At 40.0% G+C, this 23,607-nt stretch overlaps 1 protein-coding gene across 1 annotated transcript; it reads right to left on the bottom strand.

Annotated features, from left to right (window-relative positions):
* Positions 1-923: 923 nt before the first annotated feature.
* TTC5 (tetratricopeptide repeat domain 5) lies at positions 924-22,076 on the bottom strand. The gene is made up of 10 exons (XM_032179448.2): positions 22,003-22,076; positions 17,612-17,744; positions 16,371-16,582; positions 15,120-15,270; positions 14,619-14,710; positions 11,389-11,445; positions 10,704-10,850; positions 10,309-10,523; positions 6,973-7,117; positions 924-4,397 (listed from the first exon to the last, which is right to left on the bottom strand). Exons 1-10 carry the CDS (start codon positions 22,051-22,053, stop codon positions 4,278-4,280), a joined length of 1,323 nt encoding a protein of 440 aa, XP_032035339.1. The 5' UTR covers positions 22,054-22,076; the 3' UTR covers positions 924-4,277.
* Positions 22,077-23,607: the final 1,531 nt, after the last annotated feature.

Below are 23,607 nucleotides of genomic sequence, written 5' to 3'. Positions count from 1 at the left end.
AAATTTACAAGAAAAAAACAACTCCATCAAAAAGTGGGCAAAGGATATGAACAGATGCTTCTCAAAAGAAGACATTTATGCAGCCAAAAAACACATGAAAAAATGCTCATCATCACTGGCCATCAGAGAAATGCAAATCAAAACCACAATGAGATACCATCTCACACCAGTTAGAATGGCCGTCATTAAAAAGTCAGGAAACAACAGGTGCTGGAGAGGATGTGGAGAAATAGGAACACTTTTACACTGTTGGTGGGACTGTAAACTAGTTCAACCATTGTGGAAGTCGGTGTGGCAATTCCTCAGGGATCTAGAACTAGAAATACCATTTGACCCAGCCATCCCATTACTGGGTATATACCCAAAGGATTATAAATAATGCTGCTATAAAGACACATGCACATGTATTTTATTGTGGCACTATTCACAATAGCAAAGACTTGGAACCAACCCAAATGTCCAACAATGATAGACTGGATTAAGAAAATGTGGCACATATACACCATGGAATACTATGCAGCCATAAAAAATGATGAGTTCATGTCCTTTGTAGGGACATGGATGAAGCTGGAAACCATCATTCTCAGCAAACTATCGCAAGGACAAAAAACCAAACACCGCATGTTCTCACTCATAGGTGGGAATTGAACAATGAGAACACATGGACACAGGAAGGGGAACATCACACACCGGGGCCTGTTGTGGGGTGGGGGGAGGGGGGAGGGATAGCATTAGGAGATATATCTAATGCTAAATGATGAGTTAATGGGTGCAGCACACCAACATGGCACATGTATACATATGTAACAAACCTGCATGTTGTGCACATGTACCCTAAAACTTAAAGTATAATAATAATAATAATAATAATAATAATAATAATAAAAGAGATCATTAAGAAAATGAAAAAGCAAGCTGTATAAATTTGGATAAATATATTTGGAAAACATAATTTATAATGCATTAGTATCCAGAACATGTAAGGAATCAATAAGAAGACAACTCAATAAAAACTGGACAAAAGAAAACAGACATTTCATAGAAGAAGAAACAGGAATGGACAGAGAAATGTAATTTATGCCTACTATGTGATATTTTATAATCATCTGGTTGATAAAAATTAAAAAGCTAGACAACTTCAAAAAAAAAAAGACAGACTGGGCTTTAAAGATCAGTAGGGAAAGGATTGATTCTTTAATAAAAGGTGCTGGGCTATTTACTCATTATAAAAAAATTGTATCCATACATAACATAAAATAAAGTCATACTGCAAGAAAAGGACAAAATGATATAACTTCATAAAATAGAGGGAAAATGTCCTTATGACTTTAGGAGAGCTAAGAACCTCTTAAAACACAAAAAGCATTATCATAAAAGATAGATAAATTCACTGACATTGAAATTAAGAACTTCTGTTCAGCAAAAGACCCAATGGAATAAAAAAAACAAGATAAAACTGTATGCAGACAAACGATTAGTACAGAGAATATATAAATCAATTTGACATCCAATACAGAAGTGTGCAAAGACATGAATAGGCATTTTACCGAGAGAAAATATTAGTGGCTTCTAAATATACGAAAAGATGCTCAAGCTCATTAATAATCAGAGAAATGCAAATTAAGGCCACAAAGAAATAATACTCAAATCTCCTGTATGTGCAATACCTAAAATACCAAGCACAGAAGAGGATGGGGAGCATTGGGGTGACTCATCTATTGATAGTACAGACATAAACTAATATAAACACTTTGGAAATGTTTAGTGCTTCTCAAAAAAGTTGAACATGTATATACTCTATGATCCAGCAATTCCATTCTATGTCAATACTCTTAAACAGTGGTTCTCAAATTTTACTGTGCATCAGAATCACCTGGAGGGTTTGCTAAACACAGATTGCTGGGCTCTTCCCACAGAGTTTTGAATTCAGTAAGTCTGGGTAGGGGGCTTGAGAATTTGCATTTCAAAGAAGTTCCAAGGGATGCTGATGCTGCAGGTCTGGGAACCACTCTTCAAGAGCCATTGCTGTAAAAGAAACTTTTACACTTACCTATCAGGACATATACAAGAATATTAATAGTGTAGTGCTTTGATAGTAAAAAAAGAAAAACCGGAAACTCAAATATCCTTTAACAATAGGATGAATAAATTATGGTATAATCATACAATGAGATATTATATAGCTGTGAAAACAAATGAGATCATGGAGAGGTACACAAGGGCTTCCAAGTTATCAATGATGTTCTAGTTTTTAAGGCAGGTGGATATTTTATGGGTATTCTAGTTATTCCTGAAGCTGTATGTACAAATTTTGCATACTTACTTGTTTGTACGCACTGCTTCTCTCTGGCTACCACCTACTGGCCATTTTTCTACTCTCTAGCCCTACACAGAACATGTCAACTCATCTCAGAACTTGAATAAAAGGGGAACAGTATTTGGGTCCCACATCTCTACTGCCTCAAATGCTTACACATACTACTACCCCCATCTTCCCTAGTTGCTTTCAGCCATTTCTCAAGTTATTTTTATACCCCACAAGCTCCTTATCACTCTTCTATGACTCTAGGCCTCAAAATGACACCCAAAACTAATTTAAGACTCCATATGTGGTATAACAGACAGTACTTGTAATAAAAACTGTCTCTTGATACCACAGGTTTTTTTGCTGCAGTCCACGAAGAGTGTTTTTGCAAACTATATCAGACTGGTTACTCATACTGACTTTAGCTTATCTACTAAGATTCTTAGTAATTTTCATATATGATATTGAAGCTATACCTGAGAACGTTAGCCTTTTTGGACCAAAAGAATGGACTGAAAATTTTATCTTATTAGACTCAGCTTTATGACTTCTTAGATAGATTGATAGATAGATAAACTTCTCTCATCAATGCATTTCTATCATCTATTCTCTGAGGAGGCCTCTGCATTCTTTATAAATTTAATGAGTCATCAATGATATTCAAGGCACTGACCAAGAACTGAACAGGACTGGACCAAGAACAAAGATCTGAGCCATTTCACTAGAAGACTTCTCAATTCATCTGTATACATTAATATATTATAGGCATTCAGTTGTTGTTGTCTGAGACAGAGTCTCGCTCTGTCGCCCAAGCTGGAGTGCAGTGGTGCGATCTCGGCTCACTGCAACCTCCACCTCCCAGATTCAAGCAATTCTCTGCCTCAGCCTCCCCAGTAGCTGTGATTACAGGTGCCTGCCATCACGCCCAGCTAATTTTTGTATTTTTAGTAGACATGGAGTTTCACCATCTTGGCCAGGCTGGTCTTGCTCCTGACTTCATGATCCACCCGCCTTGGACTCCCAAAGTGGTGGGATTACAGGCATGAGCCACCGTGCCCAGCCAATTCAATTGGTTATTAATCCTCACTCATATTTCTCAATTTTACCACAAGGATATTAAGATAAACTGTTATAAAACATGTCATTAGACTCTAAAGAAACTGAGTTATCTAACTCTCTCTGGTCCTTCAGCCTAGTAACACTATTAGAACAGTATTGCTCTGTCATCTTGGACCATAGTGAAGACCACCCCAAGGGAATGACAGAATGGGAAAATGGAAGAAAGCTGGTCTCTAGCAACTTTGTGGAGTTGCCATTCCTGCCTTGGGCTGTCTATTGTCGGAATTCTTTTAACTGGGAGAGAAATAAACTACTTTGTATAAAGAAAAAAACGGGGGTATTACTCCAATAAATTGAAGTGATCCTAAAGCCAAGAATACAAGCCTAGGGAGAATAAAGCAGGCCAAACTACGTGGTATTTTTTTTTTCAAACAAATTTAATTCTGTTCCAGCCCCAAAGAAGAGGAAGGACCTAAATTTCAAAAATAAAAATAAAAATTGCTAAAAATAAAAGCCATTACAAAATTAAGCCCCCTCCTTTAGCAATAAATACTGAACTGATATATACATATGAGGCTTAGGAAGGAGGCAACAACAGGAACCTTGGGGACTCTGTCCCATGGCAAGATCCCAAGACTTCTACCAATTCCATGCTCTTTGCTTAAAACATAGAGAGCAGTGGAAGAGACAGGAGAGATATGCCAGAAGAGTATGTGGCCCTGTAGAGAGCTGGAACATGATGAGGACAGAGGAGAGAGAAGAGATACGAAGTGTAAAACAGGCAGGGAAAGAGAAAGTCTTCATTTAAAACATTCCTCCCATCCCTGCTGAATCACTGGATGTGGCTGGACTGGCTGTCCAGGGCCTTGTCTCCTCTCCTCCACTCCCTGTTGAGCGTGCAAGTCAAAGAAGGTCATTCACACTGTGGTCGTGATGCCACTGTGGCAACAGCCTGGCTGCTGGATCCCTGAGGCTTCCCATTCACCACTAGCAGGAGGGGCGTCTCCACTCGAACACTGGAAAAGGAATAGTCCTAGAAAAGACAGACAAAGGTTCACTACAGATTCCAAGATGGAAAAAGCTCCAGCATGGGGATACACCACTTGCAACTTTCGGCACCACCTCCCCCGTTGTATACCCCCTCTGCTTCCATCTCACATCAGACAAAACTGAGCTAACAAAGGGGACGAAATTTTCCCAAAGTTTTCAATCTTCAGAAGGAAAACATGGAGCATGTAAGGTCATGTAGTGCCACTACAAGAATGAGACAGCTCTTTGATCCAAAAAAGGCGGGTTCCTGGCATTGCCTAACAAAAGAATACAACCAACTCTCACAGAAGCTGCCTTTTCCCACGGTATTTCCTGATAATTAACTAGATACACATAGCAGCTGACCAGAGTTAGTGGGAATCCTGAGAAAATCTCAGTCCAAATGTTTATAAGGTCCTAATTTAATCCACCAAATACAAATTAAAGTTACTTCTCTTTTTTATATCAAGAGGAGGAAACAGAATATGAAACAGAATGTAGCCGTTTTCCTAATAACAAAAAGGGTATCAGCTCACTTTATCAGTTCAAGTGTATTTTAAGTTGTAAAACATGTTAAATAATCTTAATCCAAAAAATATGGCAATGAGAGGCAGGCTCTTTTAAGTCCAAGTAAAGTAAATTTAAAAGTTCTCATAAACCAATTTTTTTTAAGTCTTCACAGAAATATCGAGAAGTGACCAAAAAAATGGCAATTTATACAAGAAATATAAATTAAAGCCGGGCACGGTGGCTCACGCTTGTAATCCCAGCACTTTGGGAGGCCGAGGCGGGCGGATCACGAGGTCAGGAGATCGAGACCATGGTGAAACCCCGTCTCTACTAAAAATACAAAAAAATTAGCCGGGTGTGGTGGCGGGCGCCTGTAGTCCCAGCTACTTGGAGAGGCTGAGGCAGGAGAATGGTGTGAACCCGGGAGGTGGAGCTTGCAGTGAGCCCAAGATTGCGCCACTGCACTCCAGCCTGGGCGACAGAGCGAGACTCCGTCTCAAAAAAAAAAAAAAAAAAAAGAAATATAAATTAAAATAATATTCATGCTATATTTTCCATGTAAAATTAGAAAATAACTTTTCAAAGGTTTCCAACCAGAGTTGAGAAAAAAACTACCGAGAAACACTTATTTACATCCACTGTTGGTAGTGACAACTAACTAGTATCATTTTCCAAAGAATTATTTGGCAATATATATCAAAAGCCTCAGAATTCTGCATACCCTTTGGACCCAGGAGTCTACATTAGAAATTCATTTAAGGAACTAATCATAGATACAAGCAACGATATAAAAATCCTCACTGTATTTCTAATTTTTTTTTTCTATTATAAAAGTACTAATCTAGATCTGAGGTCATCACAGTCTTTCTGTAAACGGCCAGATAGTAAATATTTTAGGCTTTGTAGGTCATATGGTCTCTGTTACAGAACAAGTCACCTCTGACACTATAGTGCAAAAATAGCCACAGACAATAGTAAGCAAATGAGTGAGGCTGTGTTCCAATAAAACTTTATTTGTGGACACTGAAATCTGAATTTCCTGTAATTTTCACATATCACAAAATATTATGCTTCTGTCAGTTTTTTCATTTAAGAACATAGAAACCATTCTCTTTTTTGTCCTTTTTTTTTTTTTTTTTTTTTTTTTTTTTTGAGGCAGACTTTCTCTATCACCCAGGCTGGCATGCAATGGGACAATAATGGCTTACTGCAGCCTCAAACTCCTGAGATAAAGTGGTTCTCTCACTTCAACCTCCTTAGTAGCTGGGACTACAGGCATGTGCTACCATACCTGGCTAAGCTTTTTAACATTTTTTTGTAGAGACAGGGTCTCACTATGTTGCCCAGGCTGGTCTTAAACTCCTGGGCTCAAGTGATCCTCCCACCTTGGCCTTCCAAAGTGCTGGGATTTTACACATGAGCCACCATGCCCAGCCTAGAAACGATTATTAATAAAAACAAGCAGTGAGCCAGATTTGGTCAATGGGCTTTGCCAACCCCAATCTAAATAGTTAAACAGTAGTTAAATATCTACATTCATAAGGTTTTTGTAAGAATTGAATGGGGCAAGGCAGGTAATAAAAACTCAGCACAGTGTCTAGCACTCAATTAAGTGTTAAATAAATGTTAACTATCATTACCATCTTCATCACCCCATGTCTACTCAATGTGGTGAAATATGTAAAAACATAGGAAACATTCACAAACATTTGCATATAATATCCCACTCATGATTTAAAATATAGATATAAATATATGTGTATTATTTGTGAAAAGAAAAGACTTTAGGTATATACACCAAACTGTTAACAGTAACAGTTAAAAGGCAGTAATATCTGAGTGATAATATAACACCTGAGTGATAATATTTCACTCCATTTTTTTATTTTTTTGCTTACCAGTTTACCTTCTTAGTAAAAATAAATATATAAAAAAATACACACAAATATATATACACATAGCCTACACACATACTCACATATAATTATTTCTATATCTTTTATAAAAAGATAAGCTTGGTTCTACTTTTAGAGCCTACGAGTTGGAAGAGAATCCTAGCCATTGCTCACCTTTCCTTTGTGCTCAATTCGGTGAAGCCGCAGGTTGGGCTCAGGGATGGCTACAGAGTCTCCAATGAGCACTCCCCAGCTCTGCACTATATTGTACACCATCACTGCATAGCAAGGTCCATCTGAATCTACCAAGCCAAATGTACTGCCAGGTAAAGATAGATTAGGAGAGAGGAAAACAAAAAGGTATGTGGGTAGGAAAGAAGAGCAGAAACAGTGGCTTAAAAATACTAGCAAAATACTGGACTTAAAGTCAGTGATAGGTAATTAAAATAAAATATAAAATTTAACTTAGTTAATTAAATTTTAAAAATAAAATACTAACAAAATAAACAAATGCTTTTTCTCAGTTACTCAGAAAACCTATGAGAGGTACCATCCTCCACTTTGTACATCTGAGTCTTCATTTTTCTGAAACTCATCAGTCACTTTGCTAAGAACTTAGGACAAAGCACACTGAAGCCATTCAACAAATATTAATGATGAACTAGACCAACATGTTACAGTTGTAACATTATTCCCGATCTATCAATTTAACTATCATACTCTTAACCAAAGCCTCTGACCATCACTGTCTGTGTAGTTTAATTCCACAGACTTTCACCGAATACTACATATGTGCCAAGCATTGTGTTTAGCAGTAAGATACCAATCCAGCTATGAATGTCCTATAGTCTAGCAGGAGTCAGACAATGAAGTCATCACTTACAGCACAGTGTGATGGGTGCTAGAATAACTTTTCCCTTGTGCTGAATTCAACAAAGCCACAGATTGGACTGTGGGAGCCCAGAGGAGAAATATCTAAATCAAAATTGGAAAGCAGGGAAGATTTCCTGGAAGAGGTGACGCTCAAAGTGAATCTTAAAGGGTAAAAAACCAGCTGGGTTAAAAGAGAAAAATTAATCCTCGGTAAAAATTTTAAAAACCTCTGAGGGAATAGGAACAGAGATTGACTTGGAGGGAATATGAGGGAACTTCCCGGAATGGTGGTAATGATCTCTATTTGGCTTATACAGATATTTTCCATTTGTTGAAAGCTATGAAATGTAAGCTTAAAATTGTACATTTCATTGTATGTAAATTTTACATAAAAAGAAAAAATTGAAACAAATACTGAACTCAGTTAATGACTGCATGCTAAAGTATGTAAAGTATATTGATCTCTGCAATTTACTCTGACAGCAGGATAAACAGACCGAAATGTAATAAGCTAAGTAAAATAAAATGTTAATGGTAGAATATAAGTGGTTGAGAACACAAATGTTCAATGTAAAATTCTTTCAACTTAGCTGTATGTTTGAAAATTTTTATAACAAAATGTTGGGGGCAGAAGAGGATGTTAGCTATGCCAAGAAGAAGCTAGAGATTATCCAGGCAGAGTAACTGCATGTAAGACACAGAGGCAGGAAAACAGCTGCTCTAAAACCAACAAAATTGTTCCACGGTTGAAACAAAAGGCACAGGTGGGAAAGAGACAGAAGATAATGGAAAGAGAAGCAGGGAGCAAATCATGAAGGACTTTGTATGCTAAGCTAAGTAGTTCACACTTTATCCCAAAAGCTACATATAGTACCAGTAAGGGATCTTAAATAAGAAGTAGCAATGGTCAGATTTACATCTAAGAAACATTTCTCTGGCAGCACTGTGGAACACTGGAGGAAACCAGAGAATCAGGGAGACCTATTTGGAGAAGTGATAAGGGGGTGAACTAAGGTGGTAAACACAGAGAAGTCAAGTCTACAGGACAAAAAAGGCAAATCTTTTTGGAGAATGGAGAAGCCTATTCTTCCAAAAGTCTTCATCAAGTAACTGAGAGGTGATACCATTCATTCACAAGGAATCCAGAGAGGAGAAGCAGGTTTACAGAGAAAGATTTAGGTGAGTAATACTGAAATACTGAGTTAGAGATTTCTTATTGGAACCCAGATGCAGTTGGTTATAGGAATCCAACACTTGGTAATGAAGCTTGGGCTGGAGATACATATGTGAGCATAGAGGAGGCTGCCAAAGCCTTGGGTTTATATGACATCACAAGGCAAGATGATCTATAGACAGGATGGAGAAGAATCACACTCATGCCATCACTTGACACACCTGAATTCCCAGGAAACATTGCAATCAAGCAAAGCACTCTCCTGATGAATCCAGTCAAAGCCTCGGAATCCTTCTACACAATATGTCAAGCAACCACTGATAAGTGATCAAAGTTAGCAACTATAGGCCATCCTGGTATAAAGAGAAAACAGGAAAAAAAAAAAAAGTAGAGTCCTCGGAACCTAAGATTTAAAAGTTGGGCAGAAAAAGAGAAACCAAGGAGTGGCAAAATATCTATTTGTTCTCAAGGTCCTCCAAAACCTACCTTTGTCTATATCCCTTTCTAATTCTTCTCAGCTCTAGGATTTGCTCTAGTTAACTAAACTGTTCTCAACTATCTTTTCGCCTTTCAACTCATCAAACACACAAACCCCTAGAAAATGCCATGGAGAAAGCTTGGGCATGTAATGGGAATTGTGAATATTTCTGTTTAGATGGAACAGAAGGGATGTGAAAGGCAATAGTGAGAGAGAAGTCAGAATGTTTTGGAACCACGCAATAGAAGTTGCTGGATCCAGTGCCTAGAAAGACAACGGTGATCCTAGGAAAATAACAATTTCAGTAGAAAAGAGAAAGGGGAAATCAGTCAACCAGGGATTAGGAAGTGAGTGAAGGACCAAGGAATGGTGGCATTCACTAAGCCCTAACTTTTCAAGATCCAAAAATTTTCTAAATAAATATTCTTAATTCATTTCCTCTGCTGCTAGACGCACCTGCACCTGGGTCCTTTACATTTCTTTTTTCTCACTCCCTATGACACATATACTAAACACTCAATAAATATTTGTTAAATGACATCTAAGACAATCTCTCAACCAGACTTTAAATTATGACTCAAAGCTCACATTTCAGAACTGCCTAAGTATACCTAAGTACAAACAAGACTAAGAATTTGTCCTCCTTCAACTTCTATGATCATGAAAATGCAAAGGGACAGAAGAATTTTGAGGTTTCTGTCTTATAAAAAAATATGTCCTGCCAAGTTTCAACTATGGATATAGGAATCCACATAGCACCAAACTCAGGGATAAAAATGGGCAGTGACAGAATCTACAAAAGCCTTTGATCAAAAGATTGTTAAACATCACCCAGGCAATATCTGCCCATGGGACAGTCACAGAAGGAAACCAGAAGTCACAAATCTGTGACCACTGACAATCTTCTCAACTGCCAGGGAAAGAACAGGAAGTGAGAGCAATTAGTTCAAAAGGGTAAAACGGGGGAAATCCAAGAGAAACTCACAAGGGGACTTTCTCCTCTGTGGTGAGGCTAAATACCACCTTTCCCAGGATGACGGCACCGCTGTTCACCCCAGGCTGAAGCGTACTCAGTGGCTTGAGCTCCAGGGTCACTTTCTGCCCAGAGGCTGACTGATAGTGCCCATCACCGCAAGGGCCTAGATGGGCCGGGCGCAAGCTTCCCAGCATGCTCTGCAGCTTTTTGGTCTTCACCTTTCCCTGCAAAGAAGGGGAAATAGGTAAGAATCTGGAAACTAGTCGCCTTCCTTGAGATTCTAATCCTTCCCTCCCACCCACTTCTACAGGATCACTACCTCCTAAACCTATTTATTCTTATTTTATTGACCCATGGCAAAATTTTTTTTAAAAAGTAGAATTCAGCCCTTCAGACATTTTTACCTTACTCTCAAGGAGGCTGGTTAATCTATCCAGGAATTCCAGAAGTTGTTGCTCTCGTTGCCAGGGCTCTGGCCAGGCAGGGTCCAGGGCTGCAGCCCGAGAGAAGCCCTCCAGGGCCTCCCCATAATTCTCTTCATATTTATGCAACTGTACAAGAAGTATATCCCAATTATAAGTATATCCAAACAAACTATCCCGAAGGAATAATGGCACCATGGGCTAGGAATCTAGAGAAATAAACTGTTTTCCTTCCTGGTTATTTTCCTGTGCTACCACAAATAGCCTGAAGAGCTGGTAACACCTTACATCTTTCTTCCTAACCAAGATGATCACAACCGCAAAGATGGAATCATTGCAAAGAAGCTAATTTCCAAACTCTAAAATAGTTAAGTTGTATATTTTGGGTCACTTGACCTTAATATTTACTTAACATTTCAGAAGTCTTCTAAAAGATCCCCCCATTCTCTACATATTCTTCCACCTCCTCAGCCCCTTCTCCTTTCCCTCCAGTGACTACACCAGATACTGAAGCCAAACTGAGCTAGCTATTTATAGAAATAGCATGGCTTTCCTCTCGCAGTCTGTACCCAATCTTGTCCCTATGCAAACTCAGTTATCCTCACAAGCTAAGACCTAGATGTCTTATTTATTTGACCCTCAGATGACTACACCCCAAAGGTCTTACCGTCGCCCTGTTCAGATGAAGGTCAGGATTGCTAGAAGCTTTTCTGTCAACCTTCTCCTGTAATGGGATGAAAAGATTATCAGTGGATCCTGTCTCAATGTTAAGGACTGACATGCCCAGCATGTCCTACACCTCCTCTTCCTAGGGAAATGGAAGTTTCTTCCTAGTCAAAATGTTATCTATACCACAGAAGCAGTTACCGTATAACAGTGTGGGTATCTTAGTCCCTAAAACCTTAGGGTATAAGTGTTTTTGTATGTGTGAGACTTTAAAATATTATTATAATTTATCCATGTAGTATTATCAAGATAGAATAAATATTTATATAAATGAAATATGTGGGCCGGGCACAGTGGCTCACAGCTGTAATCCCAGCACTTTGGAAAGCCGAGGCTGGCGGATCACCTGAGGTCAGGAGCTCAAGACCAGACTGGCCAACCTGGTAAAACACTGTCTCTACTAAAAATACAAAAATTAGCCAGGCATGGTGGCATGCACCTGTAATTCCAGCTACTCAGGAGGCTGAGGCAGAATTGCTTTAACACGGGAGGTGGAGGTTGCAGTGAGCCGAGATCACACCACTGCACTCAAGCCTGGGTGACAGAGTGAGACTTCATCTCAAAAAAAATAAATAAATGAATGATATAGGTGAAATCATTTTGATTTTTAAAAATTTAAATATTGAAGTGCTGGCAATAAATGAAGAAAGGCTAGGATAGAAATGGTGTTCATTTAATGCATTTCCTCTGCCCATAGACCTAGCTCCAGACACATGTGGAATCATGTTTCTACATCCAAGTTCCCTTAAAACACACATAGAAAGCCAAATTCAGACTCTAACTAAAATAGATGGCCAGAAAAAGAATTTTTTTTAAACAGATAAAATAGATGGCCAGACACCACAAGACAGTGCAGACCATGTGCTGTGAAGCAACTGCTGGCTATGTTCATGACTATGCTTATTATATTTTTTTAATTCTCTTCATTACCTGACGCATTGTAAAAGCACAAACAACATGAATTAAAATTGTTTAAATGGTTGGTTCAGATATGTTTACAAATGCAGGTCTGGGCGAAAAACTTCAGATTAAAAAGAGATGACCAGGCATGGTGGCTCACACTTGTAATCCCAACACTTTGGGAGACCGAGGCAGATGGATCACCTAAGGTCAAGAGTTCAAGACCAGCCTGGCCAATATGGTGAAACCCCGTCTCTACTAAAAATACAAAAATTAGGCGGGCATGGTGGCGCGTGCCTGTAATACCAGCTACTCGAGAGGCTAAAGCAGGAGAATCACTTGAACCTGGGAGACAGAGGTTGCAGCAAGCCGAGATCATGCCACTGCACTCCAGCCTGGGTGGCAGAGTGAGACTCCATCTCAAAAAAAAAAAAAAAAAGATTAAAAAGTGACTATTTAGCAGAAGCCAAATATAAAATGTTGAAGGAATATACCACACTATTCTTTAAAATGTAAACATTCACCAAATTAAGAAATTAGAGTAAAATATAATTGCTCCAAAAGTTCCGTGATTGAAAAAGGGTAGTTTAAAATCAAAGGTAGAGTTGTGGGGAGAGTGGCAGGAGGGGGAGAAAAACAAATTTAAAAGGGCAGTCTCTGAATTGCAAATATGAACATACAGTAACTGTGTTCTTTATTCTACCACATGGAGCAGAATAAGTAATGATAAGTTAAAAAGCAATTCTCTATATCAAGGGAAGCAAAAGAAGAAAGGTAAGGCCAGGCGCGGTGGCTCACGCTTGTAATCCCAGCACTTTGGGAGGCCGAGGTGGGCGGATCACGAGGTCAGCAGATCGAGACCACGGTGAAACCCCGTCTCTACTAAAAAAAAAAAAAAAAAAAAATACAAAAAAAAAATTAGCCGGGCCTGGTGGCGGGCGCCTGTAGTCCCAGCTACTCGGAGAGGCTGAGGAAGGAGAATGGCGTGAACCCGGGAGACGGAGGTTGCAGTGAGCCAAGATTGCACCACTGCACTCAAGCCTGGGCGAGAGCGAGACTCCATCTCAAAAAAAGAAAGAAAGAAAGAAAGAAAAAGTTAGCTGGGCCAGATGGTGCACACCTGTAGTCCCAGTACTCAGGAGGCTGAGGCGTGAGAATAACTTGAACCCAGGAGGCATAGGTTGCAGTGAGCCGAGTATTCTTTCTCGTTATGGTTTTGATTTGCATTTCTCTGATGAATAATCGCACTGACCATTTTTCATATGCTTATTTGCCATTTGTATATCTACTTGGGAGAAATGTCTATTCAGGTCCTTTGCCAATTTTCTTTTTAATTCAGGGGCCAGTTTTGCCAATTTTTAAATTGGATTATTTGTCTTTATATTGTTGGTTTTAAGAGTTCTTTGTGGCCGGGCGCGGTGGCTCACGCTTGTAATCCCAGCACTTTGGGAGGCCGAGGCGGGTGGATCACGAGGTCAGGAGATCGAGACCACGGCTGAGGGCAGGAGAGGACTGAACCAAAGGACTTCATGATCGAGTACGACTACCTGATCCAGCTGGGGTGACAGGGATCGTCTCAAAAAAGAAGAAAGGTAAATATGAGAGCTAAATAAAAAGTGCTGCTCAGAGGACCAATGTGAAGTCAGAAGCCAATTCTAATAATGAGAAAAAAGGCACTCAAAGTCTGAGGGAAAGTCCTATGCAAATGCCTATCAACATAAAAATGCTTGAAAACCTAAATAAATTTCTTGAAAACCTAAATAACCTAATTCACTTAATTCCTAGGAAATGACACAGAACAAGCTACACATTGTTTTCTCTTTTCGCCCACGGGAAATCCAGAGCCATAATATTATCTAACAGTTAATTTGGGGATAGCACTTAATTTACACTGAAGTATAAGTTTTCACTGTTCTTTAAAATGAATGTACAAAAATATTAATAAGCATTATTTTAATAGACTTTTTTCCCATTAAAAAAGATGAACACGTTGAGGCAGCTCTGTGATTTGGTTATATATGTGCGTAAGAAACCTAGACAGGTCAAGGAGCTATCCAGCACCAATGCAACACAATGCAAGTGGTTCCTAACACTCAAGTTATAAGAAGTCAATCATCTCTGCAGACACATCTTTGCAAAATCACAAAAATGAGATGCCAGCAAACACTGCCACTGCCCATGATGCTTGCTAAAGGGCCACAAAGAAGACTGAACAATGCTTTTGCTTCTGTTGTTGCCTATTCATCTGGCCTGGTGACCATAAGTACTTACTGCTTGGGCATAGGCACTGAGGGCTTGCTGGGAGATCTTAGGGTTCTGGCCAGTAGAGAAGTAAAGGGAAAGATATGAATTCCCAAGAATATCTGAAAGTGAAACACAGTGACAAATCATCTCAGAGTCCAAGTTCAAGATATGACTTATTTTGATCATTCTTAAAAGTATATTTGAAAGGTCCCACAAGAAACCCAAACCAGGAATGACACGATACTTAGTATACCCAAAATTCCACTAGGATAGAGCACCAAGGACACCAAACTGAAATTTGAACAGACTGTACAAAAGCCCTGCCTTGCTTACGTGAAAACTAGGATCAAAAGATCGAAGAGTTCCTAGAAAAGTAGTTCCCCAAAATGTCTTTCGTGTGTCTTCAAAACAAAGATGCCCTCTCTGGCTTAAACCTCAGAATCAGACTCAAAAGATGGACTGCAAATGTTGCTGTGATTGAAAACATCTGCTCTAGAAACCTGTTGGAGATCTTTTGAGAGCACTCACACCAGGAGCGGCCATCATGGACATCCATCTGAACAGCCAACTTAGCCTGTCGGACACTGTCCATGACATGGTGAGAATGTTCATCTTCAGTGTCAGTCCGCAGCTGACGAAGCACCATTGACAGGTTTTGCAAGGAGACTTTGTTCCTGCACTGCAAATAGAAAAGGCACATACTCAATCTTCCTGATTCTACCTCCCCTTTCCAGATCTATTCTGAACTCAATCTTCTAAATCTAATTTTTCACCTTTTTAATTTTTTTGTTTTGTTTTGTTTGAGGTGGAGTCTTACTCTGTCACCCAGGCTGAAGTGCAATGGCGCGATCTCGGCTCAGTGCAACCTTTGCCTCCCAAGTTAAGTCATTCTCCTGCCTCAGCTTCCCAAGTAGCTGGGACTACAGGTATGCACCACCATGCCCGGCTAATTTTTGTATTTTTAGTAGAGACTGAGTTTCACCACGTTGGCCAGGCTGGTCTTGAACTCCTGACCTCAAGTGATCTGCCTGCCTCAGCCTCCCAAAGCGCGGGATTACAGGTGTGAGCCACCGCACCTGGCCGTATTTTTCTTTTTGTGACAGGGTCTCACTCTGTCGCCCAGGATGGAGTGCAGTGGCACAATCTCGGCTCACAGCAACCTCCACCTCCTGGGTTCAAGTGATTCTTGTGCCTTGGCCTCCTGAGTAACTGGGATTACAGGCACGTACAACCATGCCCAGCTTATATATATATATATATGTAAAATATATATATATAAAATATATATTTTAAATATATATATATATATATATATATATTTTTTTTTTTTTTTTTTTTTTTTTGTAGAGACAAGGTCTCACCATATTGCCTAGGCTGGTCTCAAACTCCTGAGCTCAAGTGATCCAAGTGATCCTCCTGCCTCAGCCTCTCAAAGTGCTAGGATTACAGGTGTAAGCTACCACACCCAGCCCTAATTTTTTCATCTAAATTCTTGCTGCCATCTGTATCTTCAACCACCATCTACAAGGATCAGCTTAGCTGCTAGCTTTTCTTCACTTCCTTTCTCCCCCTGAACCTGATCCCATCATCATCTTCCTTTCCTAGGCCCCTGCCTCTATTTCCCTCATTCCAGTCTGCTCTCTGACCTTTCCTCCCTCCTGATTCTGTCCTAGTTCAATTTCAGTTCTGCTCTGGTATTCATGTCCCAGGGAAACTCATAGAACCAAAGAAATTCATCCTTCCCATCTGTGCTTTCCAAAGGGATAGGGGGCAGCTCACATGGGTAAGGGCTCCTGAGAAGCAGGTGTGGGCAGCTGCAACATCCCCTTTTTTCCAGTACACCTCACCCAGCTGGTTCCAGGCTTCCACCAGCTCGGGCTCCAGCTTCACAGCCTTTGACAGAAGCTCCTCAGCCTTAGGGCTATAGTCAGGAGTCACATTTAGTGCTTTCCCAGTTAGCATTAGAACTTGTGCCTTGCCCTGGACAGAACCTAAGAGAAAGAAAAAAAGATAAAGTGGGAAAAAAACAAGCAATCTTACAGTTAAAGACCAGGGCACTTTCTCTCAAAAAATAACTACACGTCAGTTTTAGGAATAAAAAGAGTTGAGGAAAATATTTATCAATAAACCATTTATTGAAAGCTCACCATAGGCAGAGTGCTATGTTAGCTAGTTAGGCAACAAAGAAAGCACTATTTCTAGAGCTTCTGCCATCTGTTTCTGGGGCCCCTATCTACAAGGATCAGCTTGGTTGCTAACTTTCCTAGAGGGGTTTACAATCTGGAGGAGAAGACAAAGCATAAACATGGAAAATTAAAACCATGAAAAAGAACATATGGCATTAGCCCAATGAATGGGCTTTAACAAGTGAAGAGAAGAGGAGTCAGGACAAATAGTTATCATTAAAACAAAACGGAGAGAGAGAGAGAAGAAAAGACCCTCCAGGTTAGAAAATGATATAAACAAAGACACAGAATCAGAAGTACATGTGGCCATGTTCATGGGAGAACAGACGGTTCAACCTGGATGAAACAGAAAGTTCCTCTACAAGTAATTAGTCAGAGATAAGGTTAGAAAACAGAGTAAAACAATGGACACTTAAATACCAGGTTAAGGGGGTTAGACTTCAGCTAGTCAATAGCAGGAATCTTTAAAGATACCTGAGCAAAAAGGCAGATGAGAGGATAAGGTTAAATGCATGAAGTAATGATTCAGAAAGATAGCCATGGCCATGGTATTAGATAAGTGGATTTGAAAGTAAAAGAAATTAGAGGCAGAAAGTCAGATTACTGCAATAGTTCAAGTAAGTATGCTCTTTAATTTCATGCCATTTGCTATAATCAAATTTTAGGAAAAGTGGCTTAGGGAATGAAAGGTTGCACGGGGGCCCTGAGAAGTAATATTACGTTGTACTACCCTATAGCAGTAACAGATAGGATACCAAAGAATCTATGAGGAGGGAGCAAAGGTCAATCACATTTCACTGAAGGATGGGGTTGTACAATCTCTAGGGCTCATACCCACTACTTCTTCCATCTGCTGTAGGGTCTTCTCCATCTCCTTCCGCACATCCTGTTGCTTCCTCCCAGCATCCTCAACACTATGTGTCTCGAAATAGCAGTCTCGAAATGAATAGAGCTGATCCACTAGTTCCTAAAAAGTATGACAATGGAACCATTAAGTGGAGAGATCACTGGACAGGGAAACTTGAAATTGGCTAGCCATACCAGCTCTTGGTCTAGAAATACCAATTCTCTTTCTCATCTATGAATGGCACAATAGGCAGGTGGATAGGTTTACTAAAATGCCACAAATCATGAGGAAAAGCAGCCAGTACCCCAGGCCAGCTCTCATGGTCCCATGTTGTCCCATGCCAGTGTCTGTATTGTGATGACCATTTTCTCTCCCTGCCTCAGCAGGGCTTCTAATATGACTAAGCACTTCACATACCACAGTCATGAGGAGAGAAACACTGCAACTTAAGATAAACCAAAAGTTAGTAAGATCATTCTATATGGTCCTGATCTTAAAAGAATAACACTTTGAACTTTACTCTTAAAGTTGGACTTCTCAACTAAAACCATTTTATCCCTGATTTTTCATACGCTGAGATCTGAAAATACAATACAACCTTTGTGAATATAATAAACGTGTTAGAGAGTCATTGTTTTCCACCACAAACATACCAATCTGAACTTGGTAGCTTTGGTATTTTTGCAGCATTTTGTTCTTTTAAATGCTTATTGTGGTTTTGTTTAGTTTGATTTTTTTGTCAAGTCATCTTCTTGCTGTCTTGGATTTTTTACAAATAAATATTCTCTTTCCTCTTAAATGCCTCTGAGTCTTCCTGTCATACCAGGCAAAGCTTTTCTACTACAGGTCAAGCATCCCTAATCCAAAAATCTGAAATCCTCCAAAATCCGAAACTTTTGAAATGCTGACACCACAAGTAGAAAATTCCACACCTGACACACAGTCAAAATGCAGTCAAAATGTTGTTTCAGGCACAAAATTATTAAAAATGTTGTATCAAATTACTTTCAGCCTATGGGTATAAAGTGTAAATGAAACAATTTTTTTTTCTTTTTTAAAAGACAGGGTCACCAGGCGCGGTGACTCATGCCTGTAATCCCAGAACTTTGGTAGTCCAAGGCAGACAGATCACAAAGAGATCGAAACCATCCTGGCCAACACGGTGAAACCCGGTCTCTACTAAAAATACAAAAATTAGCCAGGCATGGTGGCACACACCTGTAGTCCCACCTACTCGGGAGGCTGAGGCAGGAGAATCGCTTGAACCTGGGAGGCAGAGGTTGCAGTGAGCCAAGATCACGCCACTGCACTCCAGCCTGGCAACAGAGCGAGGCTCAGTCTCAAAAAAAAAAAAAAAAAAAAAAAAAAAAACAGTCTCATAGGTTGCCCAGGCTGGTCTCAAACTCCTGATTTCAAGCAATCCTCCCACCTCAGCCCCCCAAAGTGCTGGGACTACAGGCATAAGCCACCAAGTTTCATATTTAGATTTGGGTCCCATCCCCAAGTTATCTCATTATGTATATGCAGATATTCCAAAATTCAAAAAAATCCAAAATCCAAAAAACTTCTAGTCCTAAGCATTTCGGATAAGAGATACCCTATTCTTTCCTGAAACTGAATAGATAGCAGCAGAAATATATAATCACTTCCCATCGAGTATAATCAACAATCTTCACAACACATCCTGAATTCATCCACCTGTCTCCGTCCCACTATGACCATTCCTGGATTACATCAGCTTCATTACTTGCCTGGACTGCAAGAGCTTCTTTTTTTTTTTTTTTTTTGAGACGGAGTCTTGCTCTGTCCCCCAGGCTGGAGTGCAGTGGCGCGATCTCTGCTCACTGCAAGCTCCGCCTCCTGGGTTCACGCCATTCTCCTGCCTCAGCCTCCCGAGGAGCTGGGACTACAGGCGCCCGCCACCACGCCCGGCTAATTTTTTGTATTTTTAGTAGAGACGGGGTTTCACCGTGTTAGCCAGGATGGTCTCGATCTCCTGACCTCGTGATCCGCCCGCCTCGGCCTCCCAAAGTGCTGGGATTACAGGCTTGAGCCACCACGCCCGGCAAGAGCTTCTTAACCAGTCATCTTGTTTCTGTTCTCTCCCATTCTCCTCACTGTAGTGGGAGTGAGCTTATAAAAAACGTACACCGTATCACAAACCTTCAACTAGTTTCCCGTTGCAGACAGAATAAAATCCAAGTCGTTATCATGACCTAGAAGACTGTATGAGCTGACCTACCACCACCCATCCTGACACAAACTTCATTTCTCACCATTCTCTTTCCTACAATACTCAAGCCAGAGTTGCCTTCATGCAGTTTCTCAAACCCATCAAGCTCAGCCCACCTGGAAGCCCTTATGCCTGGACACTTTCTCGAGATCTCTGCATAACTTATTCCTCCTCATCATTTAGATCTTAGATCAAATATCAATTCCAGAAAGGTTTTCCCTAAATCCTCAACCCAAATGAATCCCTTCCTTCTCTCCTCTACTGTTAAATCATACTCTTATTTTTCTTCATACTTATTTAAAATCATGTGGCCTATCATTAATTGTCTATTGTCTGTCTCCACCACTGAAATGTAAGCTCCAGGATGGAAAGGCCTTTAATCTGTTTTGTTTCGAGCTACACCTGAGCACCAGAACGGGCCTTGGGACATGATAGGCTCTAATTCACTACACTTGATTGAATTAACTAACTATCCCTGTTCTAACAAATACATATGTGCTATACTTAATTTAAAATCCTATCCGGAATGAAGGGAACAGACTAGCACCCTCTGCAGTAATGCTTTTCAAATTTTATTGTATTATATCCAAGACCCAGCCTGCAGAGACTCTGATTTTAACAGTTTAGCAGAACTCAAAATTCTACATTTTTAACAGGCACCCCAGATGACTGTAATGAAACTGTAAAACACACTTTGAAAAATATCCTTTTATACATTCCTTTCACACTAAAATGTCTTTAACAATGAAATCAAAGTTTACCACCATCTCCCTGAACAGCAACACCATTATCTAATCCTTTTCCTCTTTTCTACTTCACTCCTTTATTCCATTCCTGCACCGACCCCATCCCAAGATAACGGAAGTATCCTCTCCCAAGCTGCTTAGGACATTTACCGCAAATGAACCTAGGAAAAGACAATTCTCATAAAAAATTACAACCAATTTCCTTTTGTCCTGCAATCAACATGGCTGCAAATTAAGAGTTTTAGAGAGGGGCTTATTGATTGGTTTTAGTTGTTAAACCAAACATTCAAGAAGTTGGTTTTATTGTTTGGTTTTGTTTTCCCCTGGACTGAACGTTTTTAGAAACTTACTTTCTCATGGCAAAATCAATACATGTAAGTCGTTAAAATTCAAACAGATACATGTAAAAAACAGAAAGTAAAAAATTCCCCCAAACAACCTCAGTGATAACCACTGATTTGTATACTTTTCAGATTTTTTCTGTGCATATACAAACATATATACACAAATAATGTTTCTAATATAGAACCAGAATTGAGAATCTCTGATTTCAGCCAGTCACAATTAGGGAATAAAATGAAGTTAATCCAAATCAGCTGGAACACTCTAAAAAGTGTTACTATTTTAATGTACTCAAGAACAAAGAAATTTCACCAATATTTAAATTTGTGCGTTAAACACCTTTAGGCAAGTTACAAGCCTGTCATAGTTCTAATATTTAAGTTATAGGCCGTCTTAGAACGAAGAACTGAGTTCCTGAAGTTTAAGGAAAATCGTGAGTTCTTAACGGCAAACAGCCAAGCAACTAGTTAACGCCTCCCTACCAAGTCCAAAAGACTAGTCTTACTCAGAAGCACAGTCACCTGTGGACTACGTGGAGTCTGGACCCCTCTGCATCAGACCCCAAAGTGGAATTACGCAGGTTGAAAGAAATCAAAACTGAAATCCTAAGGGGAGTAACCAGGACACTTGCAGTGCAGGTCATTAGCGTGATTGTTGGCAAATTCAAAGCAGAAAGGTGTTAAATGGCTTTTGTAGGGATCAAAACAACATGTGGTGATAGTTCATGCAGATCTGCCACACACATGTATATGCTATTCGCTATGGATGAATCGAGAAAACAATGTCCTCTCTAAAAATGTACATGAATAGTTAGGAGCAACAAATCTTCCATACAGGACTGAAATTAACCGCAGTCAGGTCGGCAGCAGGAGGTTCCAACACACTGGGAAGCTCCCTGGCTGGCTGCGGCTGCACCCTCGAGGGTTGTTATAGTAACCACACAGACGCACGCAGCTTCGCGTGTGTGCCGGGGAATTCGCAGGCAGTACATAAACTGGACTCCCTGCTTCATTCGGAGTAAACAAAAACACATACAGAATTTAATCTACGGCCCCACCTGCAATTTCTGCAAGATCGGCTTGACTTCTTCCTCTTCATCAGCCATCATCTCCCGGCCACTCCACCCCCAACTTTATAACCACAGAGACGCACGCCCTCTCTCACCACGGAACCACAGCGACATCTGGCGCTCTGGAGGCTTTTCTGCCACCGAAGGGCTTTGCTTCAGACCAACTTAACCATTTCCACAGAGATGCTCTACAATCACTTGGGAGTTCATAAACTTCTTTCTTTCCCAGATCCTGGAAACAAAATGTCCTCAGCTTAGTTTCTATGTTCTTGTTTCATATCTTCCTACTTATTTATACTAAGATTATAATATCCATAAAGAAGAGAGTTTAAGAAGTGCACACCTGTGTTTGAAATTTCGAAAGCCATGTAGTACAAATGCTACTTTACTCAATCTTTTCCAAACTTTGCAATAATTTTCTATGTATGATTAATTTTATCACTTTAATGCACTATCCTAATAAATACTACACTTGGGATGGCTCATAAAAACCACCGTGCTCTACACTAATAATGCCTCCATATTTATAGACAACATCCAGAAGGATATATAAGAAAAGATGACTGTCTCTGCAGAGGGAAACAGAAACTGGGGAACCGTGGGTGAGCGAAGAAAATTTTCACTGCCTGCCCTTTTGAATTTTCTTGCCATCTATATGTATCACCTTTTCAAATATAAACATAATTTTTAAATAAAAAATTATTTGCTTCTACATAGTCTCTGGAAAGAGACACAAGACACTGGCAAGACTATTGCTTACAAACAGCAGAAGTGAGTGGCTGGAGCAAAAATGAGTGACTAGGGAACTGGGGTAGACTTTTCACTCTATGCCTTTTTGTAACTTTCAGGTTTGTACCTTGTGATTAAACTTGTGAATAAATCTTTTAAAGTGTCATGTAATATTCCTGGCAGTTTTGCTTTACTTTTTTAGTTTTAATTACAGCTTCAAGCTGATTCTGTGGACCTAACAAAGAAGCAAAACGTTCAAGGCAGAAATCATGAACGTACATAAAAATCATTTCCTCATTTTCCAACGTAAAGGAAATAGTTTGTATTGTAACCTATAAAATCTATGTCGTTAGCTATAAAATAGGGAGGGATGTTTTAAAACTATTTTTTTTTTTTTTTGAGATGGAGTCTCACTGTGTAGCCCAGGCTGGAGTGCAATGGCGCCATCTTGGCTCACTGCAACCTCCGCCTCCCGGGTTCAAGCGATTCTCCTGCCTCAGCCTCCCGAGTAGCTGGGACTACAGGCGCATGCCACCACGCCCGGCTTATTTTTTGTATTTTTAGTAGAGATGGGGTTTCACCGTGTTAGGCAGGATGGTCTCAATCTCCTGACCTCGTGATTCACCCGCCTCAGCTTCCCAAAGTGCTAGGATTACAGGCGTTAGCCACCACACTCGGCCCTAAAACTTTAAAATTTTTCATCCTCTTTCGCAGACATTTTAACTTTGGTGCACACGAGGCTGGGCACCGTGGCTCACACCTGTAATCCCAGCACTTTGGGAGGCCAAGGCAGGCAGATAATCACTTGAGGTCAGGAGTTCAAGACCAGTCTGGCCAATGTGGTGAAACCCCGTCTCTACTAAA

Source organism: Hylobates moloch, unplaced genomic scaffold (genome assembly GCF_009828535.3).
Source record: "Hylobates moloch isolate HMO894 unplaced genomic scaffold, HMol_V3 SCAFFOLD_16, whole genome shotgun sequence".
Taxonomy (NCBI): domain Eukaryota; kingdom Metazoa; phylum Chordata; class Mammalia; order Primates; family Hylobatidae; genus Hylobates; species Hylobates moloch.
This window is presented reverse-complemented; position numbering and strand designations above follow the sequence as displayed.